Source organism: Mustelus asterias, chromosome 6 (assembly GCF_964213995.1).
Source record: "Mustelus asterias chromosome 6, sMusAst1.hap1.1, whole genome shotgun sequence".
Classification (NCBI taxonomy): domain Eukaryota; kingdom Metazoa; phylum Chordata; class Chondrichthyes; order Carcharhiniformes; family Triakidae; genus Mustelus; species Mustelus asterias.
In genome coordinates this window covers 98,728,935-98,749,195 of record NC_135806.1, presented here as the reverse complement: position 1 = coordinate 98,749,195, position 20,261 = coordinate 98,728,935, and the positions used below count along the sequence as shown (strand labels likewise).

The window sequence follows — 20,261 nt, the reverse complement described above, 5'->3', positions numbered from 1 at the left end:
GGGGGGGGGGGTGGGGGGTGACGAACCATGCAAAGGTCCATTGACCTCGGGCAGGATTTTTCGATATTGAGGCGAGTGCAGCCAGAAAATCGCGCCCTGTGTGTGTCAAATCGGTCTGTGGCGTGGCAACAGTGTGAAACAGGCTCATTATATTTTTACTTCACCTGCTCTTCTTTCCTCTACATTACACTGAAGACTAGTTCATGCCCTTTTTGGGGAGTTGTTTCCTTGTCTCACTTTTGCTTTTACTTCTTTTAAAATAAAAAACTTTGGCCATATTTTCGAAGTCAATGGGAAATGAAAGCTGGTGCAAGTGCACCAGACAGCCAGTCACTAAGGTCCCGCTTCACACTGCTGGCATAAACCAAGTTCACCCGAAGGACGGGATATCACCTACGCCCACAGCAGGTTTTGCCGAATGATGTGGCTCATCTCGCTCATGGGATCTTCCGGTCCTGCTGCTGTCAACGGTCTTTCTCGTTGTTCACAGCCTCCGCAGTCTGGTGGTGGTGGGGGGTGGGGGGACCAGAAGATCCTGCCAGTGGGAATGGCTGGAAAATTTCAGCCACAGTGTATTTTATCACGTGCGGTTCTATTATTCTGGTGATATAAAATGCTCGACTATTAAATCAGATTAATTGTTGTTATAATTTCAAAATATTATCAGTCTTTGTTTTGATTTTCCCCACAGATTCAGTCTTTGATTGTACCCGAAACCAGTGATGTGAAACACTTCACACAAGACAACCAGGATTATTTGATCATTAGTAGCCAAGCGGACACCCTTGACAGTAATTCAAAGGTTAACTTTGAGATGACATAGATTTACTGGCCATAATTATAGAATCCCAAAGTACAGAAGAAGGCCCATCAAGCCTGCACCAATAACAATCCCACCCAAGCCCTATCCCCCTGAGCCCACATATTTACCCTGCTAATCCCCTTGACTCTGAGGGACAATTTACCATGGCCTGCCCACCTAATCTGCACACTTTTGGATTGTGGGAGGAAACAGGAGCACCCAGAGGAAACCCAAGCAGACATGGGGAGAATGTGCAAACTCCATACAGACACTAACCTGAGGCTGGATTTGAACCTGGGTCCCTGGCGCTGTAAGGCAGCAGTGCTAACCACTGTGCCACCGTGCCGCCCCATAATGTTGTCTGGATTCAGTTTCACGATAGCCATTATTTATATAATAAAAAAAGAAGCAGAGGGGAATATTTCTTGCAGGTAATTTGCTGAAACATTGTGACCCACCAAATTTCCCGCCGCCTTTGCACTTCCTGCACTTAAGCTGCAAAACTGCTGAACCTTCGACTCCTCTGTTTATTGTAACGGTATTTTTTGATCAAATCCTTTTGGACTTCTCGTGATTGGGCCTATCAGAAAATCATTTCTGAAGCAAAAAGTATCCAAGACAGCTTTCTGTTCATAACTTGTTACTAAATTTAATCAGGTTGGCAATTACATTTTCCTCAAATGAGGGGATGGAAATCGGGCTGATTGGGGGAAAATGTCTGCTACTTGCCACAGTAGATGATCGTTTTGTCCCATTTAAGTCCCATCATAAATTCTTATGTAAAATATAATGGAAGGAAGAATCGCATTTCCTCCCCAAACCCCACCCCACCAACTACATCCTGCCAAATGGATGCGGTCATGTGAGGGTCGGATTCAACATAAGATTCCCAATTCCAAATTCTGTTATTTCCACTCTGAGAACCTTTCTAAGGATGCCTGCATATTGTCAGAGTTTGTGACCACAGCACCTGATGTTAGCATAACTAGATTCATAACTAGGACGGCATGGTGACCCAGTGGTTAGCACTGCTGACTCACAGGGTCCTGGGTTCGAATCCCGGTTTGGGTCAGTGTGTGTGTGGAGTTTGCACATTCTCCCCATGTCTCCGTGGATTTCCTCTGGGCGCTCCCGTTTCCTCCCACAGTCCAAAGATGAGTGGGTTAGGTGGATTGGCCATGCTAAATTGTCTCTTAGTGTCAGGGGGGCTAGCTAAGGTGAATGCATGGGATTAGGGGATAGGGCCTGGGTGGGATTGTGGTTGGTGCAGACTCAATGGGTTGAATGGCCTCCTTCTGCACTGTAATGATTTTATGATTCTATTATTCAAGCAAATTGTTTTTTATTTCACCCAGCTAATAGTCGTGCCAAAAGCTGAAAAGGGGCAAGAATTTCCAGAGTGTTCAGGAGAATTTTCTACAGCAGTATGTTTCTAGTCCAATGAGAAAGAAGACATTTCTAGACCTTGTTCTTGATCAAGAGGTGCACCAAATGTCCATAGGGAAGCATTTAGTTCAGATTTAGATTGGTTATGGAAAAGGGCAAGGAGTATTCCAGAATAAGACTAATTATCTGGGGGAAAGCCAACTTCAGTGTGGTAGGAATGGATTTGGCAAGGAAATTGGAATCAAAGATTAGCAAGCAAAACTGTAACTGAACAATGGGCTGCCTTTAAAGAAGAGAGAGTTTAAGTACAGTCAAGGTATGTTCCCACGAAGGGGACTGGAAGGACAAACAAATCCAAAGCTCCTTGGATGATGAAGGAGATAGAGATTAAAATGAAGCATGAGCCTAGGTCACGAAAGGGAAGTTGGTTCAGACACTTGTAGGGTGTAAAATTGACTAGGAGGAGGTATTAGATAGGCTGTCTGCACTTAAAGTTGATCAGGAGAATAATGCAATTGAGAACCAAGCCGAATGCAGAAAGTTGAGAGGGGAATTGAGAAAGCAAATAAGAGAAGCACACATAGAAGATGAGACAAGACTGTCAGGTAACATAAAATAATTCCAAAAGCCTTTGATAACATTGTAAATAAAAAAAGGATGGTAAGAGGAGAAGTGGGACCAAAAAGGGGGTGGGAGCATGGCTGAGGTAGTAAATGAATTCTTTGCATCAATCTTAACTAACGAAGAAGCTCTTGTCTAGATCATGAAAGGGGAGGTAATTCAGACACTTGTAGGGTGTAAAATTGACTAGGAGGAGGTATTATATAGGTTGTCTGCACTTAAAGGTGATTAGGGCTAATCATTAAATCACTGTATGAGATGGATCCAAGGGTACCGAGAGAGGTGGGAGTGGGCATTGCAAGGGCAATTACCATAATTTTCCAATCTTCCTTAGATTTGGAAGTGGTGCCAGAGGACTGGAGAATTCTAAATGTTACCCTTGTTCAAAAAAGAATAGTCCAGCAAGTACATGCCAGTCAGGTTAATCTCATTGGTGGAGAAGCTTCTAGAAACAGCAATTCAGAATGAAATTAATGGTCATTTAGGCAAATGCAGGTTAATTAAGAAAAGCCAGTGCGAATCATGTTTAGCTAACTAGTTTGAGTTTTTTGTAGAGGTAACAGGGAGGTTGGTGACACTAATACTGCTAATGTGGTGTAATTGGACTTCCAAAAAACATTTTATAAAGGGAGCAATTTCAAAGTTTCCATTTGATACGAAACTTGGAATTATTGTGAACCATGAGGGGATAATGTAAATCTTCAAAAGCTCATAGTTTGGTGGAATGGGATGGACAAGTGGTAGTTAATATTTAATGCAGAGAAGAGTCATAGGGTCACAGAGGTTTACAGCATGGAAACAGGCCCTTTGGCACAACTTGTCCATGCCACCTTATTTTTTAAACCCCAATGCTAATCCCAATTGCCCGCATTTAGAACATAGAACATAGAACATTACAGCGCAGAACAGGCCCTTCGGCCCACGATGTTGCACCGACCAGTTAAAAAAAAAACTGTGACCCTCCAACCTAAACCAATTTCTTTTCGTCCATGAACCTATCTACGGATCTCTTAAACGCCCCCAAACTAGGCGCATTTACTACTGATGCTGGCAGGGCATTCCAATCCCTCACCACCCTCTGGGTAAAGAACCTACCCCTGACATCGGTTCTATAACTACCCCCCCTCAATTTAAAGCCATGCCCCCTCGTGCTGGATTTCTCCATCAGAGGAAAAAGGCTATCACTATCCACCCTATCTAAACCTCTAATCATCTTATATGTTTCAATAAGATCCCCTCTTAGCCGCCGCCTTTCCAGCGAAAACAATCCCAAATCCCTCAGCCTCTCCTCATAGGATCTCCCCTCCATACCAGGCAACATCCTGGTAAACCTCCTCTGCACCCTCTCCAAAGCCTCCACATCCTTCCTGTAATGTGGGGACCAGAACTGCACACAGTACTCCAAGTGCGGCCGCACCAGAGTTGTGTACAGTTGCAACATAACGCTACGACTCCTAAATTCAATCCCCCTACCAATAAACGCCAAGACACCATATGCCTTCTTAACAACCTTATCTACTTGATTCCCAACTTTCAGGGATCTATGCACACATACACCTAGATCCCTCTGCTCCTCCACACTATTCAAAGTCCTCCCGTTAGCCCTATACTCAACACATCTGTTATTCCTACCAAAGTGAATTACCTCACACTTCTCCGCATTAAACTCCATCCGCCACCTCTCGGCCCAACTTTGCAACCTGTCTAAGTCTTCCTGCAAACTACGACACCCTTCCTCACTGTCTACCACACCACCGACTTTGGTGTCATCAGCAAATTTGCTAATCCACCCAACTATACCCTCATCCAGATCATTAATAAATATTACAAACAGCAGTGGCCCCAAAACAGATCCCTGAGGTACACCACTTGTAACCGCACTCCATGATGAATATTTACTATCAACCACCACCCTCTGTTTCCTATCCGCTAGCCAATTCCTGATCCAATTTCCTAGATCACCCCCAATCCCATACATCAGCATTTTCTGCAGAAGCCTACCATGGTGAACCTTATCAAACGCCTTACTAAAATCCATATATACCACGTCCACTGCCTTGCCCCCATCCACCTCCTTGGTCACTTTCTCAAAAAACTCAATAAGGTTAGTAAGGCACGACCTACCTGCCACAAAACCATGCTGACTATCACCTATCAATTCATTACTCTCCAAATAACTATAAATCCTATCCCTTATAATTTTTTCCAACATCTTGCCGACAACAGAAGTGAGACTCACCGGTCTATAATTCCCGGGGAAGTCTCTGTTCCCCTTCTTAAACAATGGGACAACATTCGCTAACCTCCAATCTTCTGGTACTATACCAGAGGCCAACGACGACCTGAAGATCAGAGCCAGAGGCTCTGCAATCACTTCTCTTGCCTCCCAGAGAATCCTTGGATAAATCCCATCCGGACCAGGGGATTTATCTATTTTCAGACCCTCCAGAATATCCTGCACATCCTCCTTATCAACTGTAATACTGTCTATTCTACTCCCTTGCAACCCAGTGTCCTCCTCAGCTATATTCATGTCCCCTTGCGTGAACACCGAAGAGAAATATTGGTTCAATGCTTCACCAATCTCCTCCGGTTCCACACATAACTTTTGGCCCATATCCCTCTATACCCATCTTACCCATGTAACTGTCTAAATGCTTTTTAAAAGACAAAATTGTACCTGCTTCTGCTACTACCTCTGGCAGCTTGTTCCAGACACTTACCACCCTCTGTGTGAAAAAATTGCCCCTCTGGACACTTTTGTATCTCTCACTTCTCACCTATGCCCTCTAGTTTTAGACTCCCCTACCTTTGGGAAAAGATATTGACTATCTAGCTATCTGTGCCCCTCATTATTTTATAGACCTCTATAAGATCACCCCTCAGCCTCCTACGCTCCAGAGAAAAAAGTCCCAGTCTATCCAGCCTCTCCTTATAACTCAAACCATCAAATCCCGGTAGCATCCTTGTAAATCTTTTCTGCACTCTTTCTAGTTTAATAATATCCTTTCTATAATAGGGTGACCAGAACTATACACAGTATTCCAAATGTGGCCTTACCACTGTCTTGAACAACTTCAACAAGATGGTCCCAACTCCTGTATTCAATGTTCTGACTAATGAAACCAAGCATGCTGAATGCCTTCTTCACCACTCTGTCCACCTGTGACTCCACTTTCAAGGAGCTATGAACCTGTACCTCTAGATCTCTTTGTTCTATAACTCTCCCCAATGCCCTACCATTAACTGAGTAAGTCCTGCCCTGGTTCAATCTTCTAAAATGCATCACCTCGCATTTATCTAAATTAAACTCCATCTGCCATTCGTCAGCCCACTGTCCCATTGCAAACGGAGATAACTTTCTTCACTGTCCACTATGCCACCAATCTTGGTGTCATCTGCAAACTTACTAACCATGCCTCCTATATTTTCATCCAAATCATTAATATAAATGACAAATAATAGTGGACCCAGCACTGACCCCTGAGGCACACCGCTGGTCACAGGCCTCCAGTTTGAAAAACAACCCTTTACAACCACCCTCTGGCTTCTGTCAAGAAGCCAATTTTGTATCCATTTAGATACCTCACCCTGGATCCCGTGAGATTTAACCTTATGCAACAACCTACCATGCGGTACCTTGTCAAAGGCCTTGCTAAAGTCCATGTAGACAACATCAACTGTACTGCCCTCATCTACCTTCTTGGCTACCCCTTCAAAAACCTCAATCAAATTTGTGAGACGTGATTTTCCACTTACAAAGCCATGCTGATTGTCCCTAATCAGTCCTTGCATCTCTAAATGCCTGTAGATCCTGTCTCTCAAAATACCTTCCAACAACTTACCCACCACAGATGTTAGGCTCACCGGCTTGTAGTTCCCAGGCTTTTCCCTGCAGCCCTTTTTAAACAAAAGACAACATTTGCCACCCTCCAATCTTTAGGCACCTCACCCATGACTATCCATGATTCAAATATCTCTGCTAGGGGACCCACAATTTCCTCCCTAGCCTCCCACAATGTCCTGGGATACACTTCATCAGGTCCTGGGGATTTATGTACCTTGCTGAGCTTTAAGACTTCCAGCACCTCCTTCTCTGTAATATGTACACTCCTCAAGACATCACTATTTATTTCCCCAAATTCCCGAACATCCATGCTTTTCTCAACAGTGAATACTGATGAGAAATATTCATTTAGGATCTCACCCATCCCTTGTGGATCAGCACATAGATTACCTTGTTGATCCTTCAGAGGCTACACTCTCTGCCTTGTTACTCTTTTGCCCTTTATGTATTTGTAGAAGCTCTTTGGATTCTCCTTTGCCTTATCTGCCAAAACAATCTTGTAGCCTTTTTGCCCTCCTGATTTCTCTCTTAACTCTACTCCTATACCCCCTATACTCTTCAAGGGATTCATTTGATCCCAGCTGCCTATGCATGTCATGTGCCTCTTTCTTCTTCTTGATCAGGGCCTCAATATCCCGAGTCACCCAGGGTTCCCTACTTCTGTCAGCCTTGCCCTTCAGTCTAAGAGGAATGTGCTTACCCTGAACCCTGGTTAACACACTTTTGAAAGCCTCCCACTCTTATTTCCCAAGAGGAGGTCAAGAGTAAAGTGATTTTTTTTGGTCAAAAAACACAGGGAGATTATATAAAATAAGGGGTACAATTTTAACAGGGGTGCAGGAGCACCCTGGGTGTATATGATTGAAGGTGGCAGGATAGATTGAGAGCACATTTAATAAAGCATCCTGGGCTTAGAGTACAAAAGCAAGGAAGTCATATTCAACCTATACCGAGTACTGGTTTGACCTCAACTGGAGTATTGTGTCCAGTTCTGGACACCATTATTTAGGAAGAATGTGAAGTTATTTGAGAGGGTGCAGAAAAGATTCATGAGAGTTTTTCCTGAGCTGAGGAATTTCAGTTATGTGGAATGATTGAGGAAGTTGGGACTATTCTCCTTCAAGAAGGTTGCAAAGAGATTTGATAGGGTTGTTCAAAATCATGAGGTGTCTTGACAGATTGCATATGGAAGAACTGTTCCCATTGGTGGAAGGGTCGAAAACCAGAAGCAATGGTGACATGAGGAAAAAACTTTGTCTCACAGCATGTGGTTAGGATCTCAAGTGCACTGCCCGAGAGCCTGGTGGTGACAGGGTCAATTGAGGCTTCCAAAAAGAGGTTGGAACATTATCTGAAAAGGAAACATTTGGGGGCTCTGGGGAAAAGGCATTGAAGTGGCACAAGGTGAATTGCTGCCTCAGAGAGTCAGCACAGACATAGTGGGCCAAAAGGCCTCCTCTGTGTTGTCACCATTCTGTGATTCTATGATTTAATTGCACTAAGATTGTCATAACTTTTTAAAAATCTAATTTTACAATTAAATTCAAAAGTCCTTTGCCTCCCACCATCAAGATTGTTTTTGTTTGTGGATTTTCCCTCCATTATTCTTGAAATGTGTTTCCAGTGGGGATTCCCCTCTGTGCTATATTGTGTCAATTCTTAATCTGCACATATCTGGAGGTGAAATTCTAATTTAGCAGGACATTAGTAAATTGGTCAACCTGCCCAATTTTAAGAAGGAAAACAAAAGTAAGACTTGGGTTTGTACTGCATAGCCACAAGATGTTTCAAAGGCAATTGAGAACTTTCAAATTCACTGCACTGTAGGAAATGTAGCAGTGAAGTTTCACACACCAAATTCACACTAAGAGCAATGGTTAATATCAATCTCATGTTACTTGAGAGATAAATATTGAACAGGGACACCAGAGATGACTCTCCCGATCTTCTTCGCAACAGTGGAATCTTTTAAGTACATCCGAGAGAAAGGGTAGGGGCCTCAGTTTTCAATCTCATCGGAAAGATTATGGAACGAATTCTCCGGCCATTCACGCTGGCGGGATTCTCTGTTCCCACTGCAGTGAACGGAGATTTAGCTGAGCGCCAAATTCTCTGTCCTTGTTTGCAGTGGCGGTGGGGCGTGATTGGCCGGAAAATTCCGGCCTACATCTCTTATAGTGCCTCACTCCCTCGGTACTGCACTTGAGTATCAACTTCGGTCTCTGTGCTCAAGTCCTGGAATGGCTCTTGAACATATTAAGAGGTGAGAGTGGCACCTGCTGATCCATGGCTGGCACACATTTTTCATTTTATTGATATCATTTGGGTTTTTGATAGACAGCAGATTTACTAACCCTCATTTTGCACCACAGGAGAAGTTGAATTTTAACCTCTGTACAATTGAAATGCATTTATCAGCACTGGTCAGCAGGTGACAGGCTCTATAATTGGTGGCATCCATGGCAACATTTCTGTCATTCCTCATGGACATTCGTGAATCATTTATTCTGTTTCTCAAGAGATAAAAAGTATCAGTTATGCAATCAGCTTGCTGCTGCACATTTTTGTTTCAGTTCAGCTAAGGTAAGAGCCTTCACATATGGGTGTTTAGAAAAGAGAATTTTTTTTAATGATTGGTCATAAGCAAGTGGTCTGCACAATCCCACAGTTTGCCTCAGTCCATAGAACCATAGAAAATTACAGCTCAGAAACAGGCCTTTTGGCCCTTCTTGTCTGTGCCGAACCATTTTATGCCTAGTCCCACTGACCTGCACTTGGACCATATCCCTCCACACCCCTCTCATCCATGAACCCGTCCAAGTTTTTCTTAAATGTTAAAAGTGACCCCGCATTTACCACTTTATCTGGCAGCTCATTCCACACTCCCACCACTCTCTGCGTGAAGAAGCCCCCCCTAATATTCCCTTTAAACTTTTCTCCTTTCACCCTTAACCCATGCCCTCTGGTTTTTTTCTCCCCTAGCCTCAGCGGAAAAAGCCTGCCACATCTCCAACCCATCTGTCAATCTTTGCTTTAAACATACTCAGTGACTGAATTTCCACTGCCCTCTGTGGTAAAGAATTCCAAAGATTCACAACCCTCTGAGTAAAAGAATTCTCCTCATTTCCGTCCAAAGTGGCTTTCCCCTTATTTTGAAATTGTATCCCCTGGTTCTACACTCCCCAACCAGGGAAACATCCTGCTGCAACTATCCTGTCAAACCTTTCAAACATTTTGTAGGTTTCAGTAAGATCATCTCTCTTTGAAAACTAGAGAAAACAGGCTCAATTTTCCCAATCTCTCTTCATGGAACAGTCCTGCCACTCTGGGAGCAAGGCTGGTGGTATAATTCAGAGAATTCATGTGAATGAATAACTACAGGTTGTTTTACACTTAAGGTTAAACCTTTTGACTGCAGACTGAATTTTTAGCATGATTTCTTGAATTTGAAGAAATAGGTAAGACTAGAATAAGGAATCATAAATATTAAGTGGGCTCAGACTAAGAAGGAATGCAGTAAGGTGTAAATTAGATTATAGTGCATGTATGTAAGTTTACAAACCATGGTAGTTAAGGCCAGCAAGCTTCAGGTGCAGGTAGCCATATGGGGAAATGATGTGACGATAATAGAGAGCGTGTTCAACAAAAGACAGGCCTGGTTACTAAATATTCCTGCATTCAAGGTGTACAGGGAAGATAGGGAAAGAAAGAAAGATGGGCGGAGTGGCAATACTGATTAAGGATAATATTACAATGCTAAACAGGGAGGATGTCCTGGAGAGGTGAAGGATATAATTTATTTAGTTAGAGTTAAAATGTTACTTGAAAAGTTCTCGAGGGAGGAGGACAATGGTGTATATGGATTAATGAATTTCATTAGTGAACTGATGTGCAGTGAGTGAGCTTGAAGGTGCCCAAATGTATTACAGTCAGAATTAGGATTACCTCAGAGTTTTTCATAACATCAAAGGCAGCCATGGGCTGAATCGGATGCTGGCAAAAATAAGACAAGAAAGTTCTGAAACCCGCAAATGACCTGAACAATACAGCAATTAATGCATTTCCACTGCAGATTCAGTCAGGTGGTCACCATTAAAATTTTCTTTCCTTAATAAAGAACAAAGAACAGTACAGCACAGGAAACAGGCCCTTCGGCCCTCCAAGCCTGTGCCGCTCCTTGGTCCAACTAGACCAATCGTTTGTATCCCTCCAAACGATTGGTTGCTTCTTTTCAATCTTTGCTTTGGTTGCCTCTTTTATGCCTGACAAAGGGGTGAGATGCTGACCTGTTTTTCTGCTACTGTTTTGCATGATGTGGTCATGGCTAAAACAAAACAAAACAAGATTTCCACAATGGATTCACACTGTGATGAATGAAATTGAACACTTCCTTCGGTTTAAAGTTAATATCCTGTTTCAAATGATATGCCCACAGATCTATAGATGGAGCGGGCATTTATTTATTTTGCATCAAAACCTTCCTACCCACGGGGCTACCGGCCTCACTCTGTTTAACCGAGGAAGTCTACTGTACCTGGCTGTTTCTCAGTCGGGCTTTAACCAAGCATCTGTTCTCTATCAATGGAGTGATGACCAGTTCAGCAACCTCCAGAATTTGATGGTCCAAGGAGCAACGCATGTTAGCAGCATTAATGTTGGCGCTGATATCTACCTTGTCTTTTGTAACAATGCAATTGGAGGTAAGTAATTGAGTTTTTCACTCAGCCATTTATTTTCAATAGATATTAATGTTAAAAAAATGCCCCAATGTATATCTTTTTCTTGTATGTGGAGCCCTGTTTTTGAAATGGAGTTTGTAAACCAAGAAGCTCAAGTTCAGTAAATACCAAGCGTGATCATTCTGCACTAATATTCTCATTAGCTCAGGATGTAGTGTGGCACATTTAGTAATTGTGATATTGGAGTAGCAGCCTGGAAGTTGTGCATTCATAGTCCTACCGTATCAGGTTTCAGTTGAGATTATTACTAAAAACCCAACTAAGTTATCTGTATCCTCGATTGAAGGGAATTTGCCACCACTCTCTAGCCTGGTCTATATGTGACTTGGTGGGGATGTTGGGTAAGATTTTAACTCCGAACAATAGTCATGTATGGGATGGGTGGGAGATTAAGGTGTTTAAAGCTCTGAATCCTAACTGCTGCACGCCCATTTCTGTTTTCAGTGGAGGCAGGACAGGGGCGGGCAGCCAACTCTTTCCCAGGAGGTGGCTTGGCAATTTAAATGTCATATGAGGCCGCTTTCTTCAGTTTTACCCACCATTTCCAATTTAAACTTGGACAGGAGAGCTTCCTGAGGCTCAGGAAAACAGGGAGGTGAGGATCCAGGTGGTAATTGCCTTCTTACCTTCCTGCTTGATCCAGAATTCCTACCTTGCCAAACCCCATGATTGGACATTCCAGCCCCAACTCCAATTCTTCTGATCTCCCCATAACCTCCACCTCAAAGATCTCTGAAATCAACCCCCAACCCAGACCTCTAACCTCCTCCAGAGGTCTCTGACCTTCTCCACCCTGGATGTTTGCAATCATATTTTGCACCCCCTCCCTCCACCCCATCACCACATACTGAAGCCTCTGACTCTAGTTAGAACTTCATTCCTGGGAGACATTGTTTCCTGCGAGTAGGTCACAAAGTTAAAATCCCCTCCCCTCCCCAAACTTGAGAATAAAACCAAACTGTTGCATCCATTTTGCACAGACTAGCATTGGGGAGCAGCCAGAAGAAGATTTTGTCAGATTTATATTGCCAATAATGGTGCTTAAATCCTGGCATAAAAAGGATGCCAGATAATTCACATCCCCATGTAGGGGCCTTGGTGGACAGAGCATGAATTGATGTAAAGACACCTCAGATGCCTACACTTTTGCTTTTCACGGTTGAATGAACTTTATTTTGTCAAAAATAATTTGTTCTTGAACTGCAATTTACTGTAATTTCTCAAGGATATTGTTCTTATTTAACCAACTCTTTGAAGGGCTTTCAGATCCATTGTTTTAGCCACTTTTGAGTACAGAATATTATTTATGCACCTATGCATTAATTAAATTTACCTTTACTATACCTCTCAGGCAACCATACTTCCTGTGCGGTGTACATTTGGGAGACGGGTCAACGTTTTGTAAAACTGGTCCAGACTATTCCTGCTAAAATTGTGAGAAGTATCTTCCTTTTCACTCCTCCCTCTGGCATTGGTAAGATTCCAGATATTAACTGTTCAAAGTACCAAGTATATGATGGAATTCTTTATCAAAAATAAATGGTGTATGGAATGTTTAGTGTACAAAATTTATAGTTAACGTGTGCAATTTATGCGAACAATTTTTTAAACATAGTTTTGAGGTTATTGCAATGAGAACTATTCCACAACACCTTTCGCATAGCTCAGCAAGGTGACACTATTCCTGTTAACATTCAAGGCTCTAGGCCAAGTGGTGGTAAATGGGATTAGCTGGGAGGTCAGGTGTTTCTCATGTGCCGGTGCAGACACAAATGGGCCAAAGAGCCGCTTCTGCACTGTATGATTCTATGACACAGTTACCAGGAGGTGGAGCCAGGTTCAGGATCTATCCATTCATTACATTCATACCCAACCCAGTGCTGTCCGTTAGCTTTAGGTGTCTATGCAGCAGACGATACATCTACAACCATCTTATTGATCTTCCACGTCCTATAAAGATACTTCCCCTGGGCATCAACAAGTACCTGTGCTGGGATCTGTAAATAAAGTTAATGGCATTTTGATAGTTGTGACCAATTAGGCTGCTCAGGTCTTTAATCGGCATGGCATGCCTTCTTTAATACAATAACAATGGAAGCATGCCTATGGTATGGTCCTTCTGAAGAAGTGACCAAAATGATGATGAATCATTAATCATCACTCACATATATTAGTGATGCCATCAAGACTTCTGCCCTAGCTTTCCCTGTGAAGAGAAGCCTCGACAGGAGCTAAATGTCAAACCGGGGTACGTTTACCTCTGCTTGCAGATGGAGGTGTATGGTTTCCAGCAAATGATCACAGGGCACCGCTGACAGAATCATAGAACGGTTACAGCACAGAAGGAGGCTATTCAGCCCATGATGTCCATGCTGGCTCTCTGCGAGAGAGTCCTATTCCCCAACCCTGTGGCCCAGCATTTTTTTCAGGTGCTGCAATTGAATCTGCCTCATCACACAGCCAGGCAGAGCATTCCAGATCCTATCTACCCACTTGCATAAAAACATTTTTTCCTCTTGTTTTGGTTTGTTTGTTGTTCAGCTTATTGTCAGGGTCCTGTGGTTTTTCAACCTTCCTGCAATGAGAACAGTTTCTCCCTATTCATTCTATCAAATCTCCTCTCAACTTTGTCCTCTTTAAGGATGACAGCCCCAGCTTCTCCATTCTATCCACATAACTGAAATCCCTCATCCTTCCTCTCTGGAAACATTTTGGTAAATCTTTTCTGCACCATCTGCACAGACTTCACGTTGTTCTGAAAGTGTGGTACCCAATAGGACACTGTCTTCCAAAGAAGACAAACCAATGGTTCATCAGAACCTCTTTGATTTTATGCTCTCTTCCTGTACTTATAAAGCCTAACTAAGATCCCATATGTCTTTTTAACTGTTTTCACAAACTGCCCTGCCAACTTCAATGATATTTGCACATAACCCCTCTCCAGAATGTTTTCTTTTTGGACCCTTTTTCGAATTGTACCGTTCATTTTAAGTTGCACCTCTTCATTCATCTTAGCAAAGTGTACCACTTCATAATTCTCTGCATTAAATTTCATCAGCCACCTATCCTCCCATTCTACCAGTCTGTCTATGTCCTCTTGAAATCTATCGTTCTCCCCCTCACAGTTCACAATACTTCCAAGTTTTGTGTCTTCTGTAAATTTTGAAATCTTGACCTGTACTTCCAACTCTAGCAGGGGAATTTTCCCGTCCCGCCCACCACGGGAATCGTAGTGGGTGGGAGGCGGACCATGCAAAGGTCCGTTGACTTCGGGCAGGATTTTCCGGTTTTGGGGCGAACGTGGAAAATCCTGCCCTAGGTCATTATATAGATCTAGAAAAGCAGTGGTCCCAGTATCCATCCCTGTGAAATCCTATGAAGCCTGACATCCTTCTTTCTCTTTTTCCAAACACCTCAGATCAGGGGATTCCCATTGGGCAATAATAGCACTGGAGCAATTTGCAGAAAGTCCTGGAAACCTAAAATCGCAGTTCAGAAATAACTCATATTTAATGATATAGTATCCTTCCTGTTGTCTGTGAAATAGGACAGGCACTTCGACCAGTTCATATATCTTTACCCAGGTGCCCTTATTTACGACATGATCAAAAGGAAAGGACTCAGTTCGTGGTCCAACCCAATTTTATTAACAAGTTCAATAAATATCAACACACAGTTACTATTCCAAAGTTATCTTAACTCTGTTTGCCTAAGATTCTAATACTATCGCTGATGAACTTGACCGAGCCACGGGTCTAATTCTCTGAGCCTCTGCTGTCTCAAGGTTCTCGTCTTCGAAGGTAATACCCGTATGCCCTCTTCCATCATCTCTGGGTTGCCGCCAAGTCTTGTCTGCTGCGGGTCATGCCAATTCTTTGCTGCTAGTGACCTCCAGGTGTCTCCTCTTTTCTCCTTTCTCTGCATCCGTCTGGAAGTTTCACTGGCTTCCAGCCAATGGGGTCACAGGGTGGAGGCCACAGCACCAAATGAGGTTGCAAATTCCTTATTTGGACAGCGCTAGGTGCAACCTAGGTGACCATTGCCAGGTATGCATATTTCACACAACCCCCTTCCAAATAAAGTTGTGGCAGGAACCCAAGGTGCCAGAGAGTCTGGCCAAAACCAGGGAATACACAAACCATCTGCCAGATATGGTCAGGGTCGAGTCCTTCTGATGTCTGTACCTGGGGCATGCCCTGGCTTGCCCTGCTTGTTCCTTCCTGTGTTGTTTTTGACCTTGGCCTGTCTGAGTTCCCAGTGATCCTTCCCATAGGAGTTATTTGCTGCAGAAGTGTCCAATTGTCTGTTGGGTCTCCGATCCACACCATTGGCCACATTCCAATAACCTTTAATTGAACTGACGTGAGCCAGTAACTCTGAGTGCTAATTTCACGTGAGCGTGATTTCAAGACTGTCAGGAGATAGTATGTGCAATATCATTGTCCCAAAACATATTAATCAGTGAAAATCCAGTGTGTTTGAGTCAGGTTTCTCTAATCTCTGCCTCTGCATTCCAAATGTGTGCATTTTGTGAGGTAGATGGAGATCTGGTCGATTTGAAAATCTTATTACCAACTCCTTCACAATTGCTTTGATAAGATAGGTGTGAACCCTAATAATACTTATTACATGATAATCAGTTATCTGATTCATAAAAACACCGGACAATTTTGAATTTATACACTGGTTATAATCTGAGGTTAAGACAAAATTTAAATTAGTTGGGGTTTATATTAAATACTAACTCATAGAAACCCTACAGTACAGAAAGAGGCCATTCGGCCCATCGAGTCTGCACCGACCACAATCCCACCCAGGCCCTACCCCCATATCCCTACATATTTTACCCACTAATCTACGCATCCCAAGACACTAAGGGGCAATTTTAGCATGGCCAATCAACCTAACCCGCACATCTTTGGACTGTGGGAGGAAACCAGAGCACCCGGAGGAAACCCACGCAGACACGAGGAGAATGTGCAAACTCCACACAGACAGTGACCCAAGCCGGGAATCGAACCCAGGTCCCTGGAGCTGTGAAGCAGCAGTGCTAACCACTATGCTACCGTGCCGCCCTCTGTCTAATGTTTTTATTAAGACTACAACAATCACTTCAAGTAGAACTAACTCTTTCCCACATTCTCAATTATCAGAATACTGGCATAATAGGATTTGGAGTCGTGAGTTAGAAGACCAGAGTTGGGCCATACAGATTATTTTTTAAATGGGAAGCTTTCCATTTAGAATGCAACGGAATAATTTGTGAACTTTATTCAAAGTGCCTGTTGAAAGGAGATTGAAGGGTGCTCAGTTTTAGATAATCCATTGACTATAATGGGAGTGGGGGTTAACCTCCAAATGGTACACAATGAATGACTTTGCAGGGTCACTGGATTTGTACAGTGCAGAATGTTGCCTGGTATGGAGGGGAGATCCTATGAGGAGAGGCTGAGGGATTTGGGATTGTTTTCGCTGGAAAGGCGGCGGCTAAGAGGGGATCTTATTGAAACATATAAGATGATTAGAGGTTTAGATAGGGTGGATAGTGATAGCCTTTTTCCTCTGATGGAGAAATCCAGCACGAGGGGGCATGGCTTTAAATTGAGGGGGGGTAGTTATAGAACCGATGTCAGGGGTAGGTTCTTTACCCAGAGGGTGGTGAGGGATTGGAATGCCCTGCCAGCATCAGTAGTAAATGCGCCTAGTTTGGGGGCGTTTAAGAGATCCGTAGATAGGTTCATGGACGAAAAGGAATTGGTTTAGGTTGGAGGGTCACAGTTTTTTTTTTAACTGGTCGGTGCAACATCGTGGGCCGAAGGGCCTGTTCTGCGCTGTAATGTTCTATGTTCTATGTTCTATGTTCTATATGGACCATTGTGTTTTGCTGTATTGTATCTTAATCGTCATTCTTCATTACATAGGTTGTTTTTATTGCTGATCAGTTAAACATTAAGGGCGTGATCCCACTGGCTGTTCACACCACGCTCGCACCACAGCAAAGTCGGAGATGTTGGCGGCCAGCCAAATCTCTTTACTGTGGCGGGGTGGGAAAATCCTGCCGGTGTGAACGGTGGTAAGATTCCGGCCATAATGTAGATACTATTTTTTTTTCAGTTCATCTCCTGCTGGCTGGTGAAAATCAGTCAAACCTCTACAAATGGAATTCAGCAACTAGCCAGTTTAAATTGGTGCTAGAACTCCCACCAGCAAATCAGATGCTTTCTGTCACTGCTCCTTCACTCAATGGAACCAAAACCCTCATTGCTGCTGCAAGTGATTTGGATTCCTGGATCTATGAGCTAGCTTCTGTATCTAACCAATCCGACTTTATTCCAGGGTGAGAATTTCTTATTTCCTTTTGCTTCTTTGTTTCATTTGAAGTAAATGCATTTTCTCTTAGACAGCTGAGAGGAACTTGATGTAACTAAAATACTTTGGGGCTCAGGGAATATTTACTCCCAAGCACAAAAACACAAAATATGGGGCCACAGCATGTCATGTCAGACCTCCACACCTGCCGCATTGCTCTGTGATTTCCAAGGTTTCCCCAAGGGAGCAGGGTGGATGGTCTGAGCCTACAAAAGGCACAGAGAAACATTGACCCATAACTTCTGATAATCAGTGTCGTTCCCACGGGTTACCCCAAAGATATTCGGGGGAACGCCCCCTGAAAATCTCCATGTAAAAATTGCACAGCGATTGCCTGGGAAGTTCAAACTTCCATTGGGCAATTTCTCTGTACTGGGAACCATCCAATGCACTGATTTAAATCACAGCCATCAGATGGTTCCGACTGTCTTACAGAAATAATTACCAAGGAAAAGTTGGAACAATTAAAACCATTGTAACTCCTGAGTAATAGCTATAATTCTGAAATGAAAGGGAGGGAGGAACTGAGGGATGTGGTACTGAGCAAATTGTTCAAACTGCGGGCTGACAGGTCCTTGGGTCCCAATGGATTTCATATTAAAATCTTAAATTAAGTGGCGAGTAAGAGAATTGTGCATCGATTTTAATTTTGCAAAATTCTGTAGATTTGGAGAAGGCGCCATTAAATTAGAAAATAGCAAATGTAACTTCTTTATTCAAAAGTGAGGGAGACAGAAAGCAGGAAACTACAAGCCAGTTAACTTAACATCTGCCATAAGCATGTTATTAGAAGCTATTATTAAAGACGTAAAACAGGGCAGTCAGAAAAAATCAAGGCAATCAGACCGAGTCAACATAGTATCGTGAAGGGAAAATCATATTAAACCAATTTATTGAAGTTCCTTAAGGAAGTAACTTGTGTTATGGATAAAGGGGAACTGGTGGATGTACTGTACTTAGATTTCCAAAAAGCATTTTTAAGGTGCCACATCAAAGGATATTGTGGAAAATACAAAGTCATGTTGTCAGAGGTAACATACTGGCATGAGTAGGAGATTGGCTAGCTAACAGGAATCAGAGAGCAAGCTTAAATGGATAATTTTCTGGTTGGTAAGATGTAACAATTCATTTGCCTCAGGGATCAGTACCGGGGCCTCAGACATATGCAAAATATTTAAAAATAAGGGGGTGCCCTTTAAAAACAGAATAATAGAATTATTTTTCTCAGAGTGCCATGAGTCTTTGTGCATCTTTCTCAAAATACAGTAAAATATTAAAAGCTTGTCTATTGTCAGCTTGAGGTTCTTGCCTTCGAGTCAGACGATTACAGGTTTACTCCAAGAGTTAAGCAACTAATGTAGGCTGATATTTCAGTGCAGTAGTGAGGGTATGCTGCATTGTTGCAGGTGTTGTCTTTAAGAGAAGATATTCAATCCAAGCCTCACCTGGCTGTTCAGATGGATATAAATAATCACATGGCACTATTTAAAGAGCATGAAATCTTCCTGGTATTCTGCTCAATATTTATCCCATAACTAACACCACCAAAATGGATTAACTGGTTATCTATTACATTTCATCTTTGGGATAATACAACTGTAAATCAGCTGCTGTGCAGTCTGTACAATGATGCTTACAATTCATAAATAGGTCTTTGCCTGTGAGGTGTTTTGAGACATTTGGAGCAACTGAAAACCACTATATGATTGAAAGTTGTTTCTTTATCTGGTGTGTGGAGGTGCTGGCATTGGACTGGGGTAAGCACAGTAAGAAGTCTCACAACACCAAGTTAAAGTCCAACAAGTTTATTTGGAATCATGAGCTTGATTACCTGAAAAGACTTGCATTTCAACCATTATCTTGCAATTGTGTCTTTGTCTATATATGCTGTTTGTGAAACCTGCCTCTCCACTCGCCTGATGAAGGAGCAGCGTTCTGAAAGCTCATGACTCCAAGTAAACCTGTTGGTCTTTAACCTGGTGTTGTGAGACTTCTTTATCTGTTGTTGTGGAATAAGATTGGACAAATGAGTACAGTACAAATCAAATTCATAGGAAACAAATTACTTTGGACCAACTTAAAAATGCAATTGAGTTGTATTTTAAAATTCTATAAGTTGCTACTGTTCTCATAGTATTAATGTAAACATTATACTGTCACCTATAGGTCTGGTGAACTCATATTTGAACCTGGGGATAAAGATGCTGTGATAGCAATAAATATTCTTGATGATGATGTGCCAGAGGATGATGAGATTTTTGCAGTGAAGCTCACAAATGCAAAAGGAGGAGCTGAGATTGGTTCTAATGATCAAGTAGTTATCGTTATCCAGTCAAATGATGATGCACATGGGATCATTGGTTTTGCACAGGTAAATGCAGGCATTCATTTTCATATTGATTTGCTTTTTCAATAACTATATTTTAATGTTATCAAAACATGTGAGAGGTATTTTACATGTCTAATGTTCCAGGGTTGTGGTATTATCATGAAAAGG

The 20,261-nt window shown here is 42.6% G+C and overlaps 1 protein-coding gene across 1 annotated transcript in view; it reads left to right on the top strand.

The window, feature by feature from the left end:
- adgrv1 (adhesion G protein-coupled receptor V1) overlaps positions 1-20,261 on the top strand; it is a 504,809-nt gene that overhangs the window by 167,565 nt on the left and 316,983 nt on the right. The window contains exons 46-50 of the mRNA XM_078213879.1: positions 692-802; positions 11,092-11,356; positions 12,747-12,869; positions 17,510-17,732; positions 19,931-20,135. Of these exons, the coding sequence (XP_078070005.1) occupies positions 692-802; positions 11,092-11,356; positions 12,747-12,869; positions 17,510-17,732; positions 19,931-20,135 (927 nt within the window). The remainder of the gene's footprint in view (positions 1-691; positions 803-11,091; positions 11,357-12,746; positions 12,870-17,509; positions 17,733-19,930; positions 20,136-20,261) is intronic.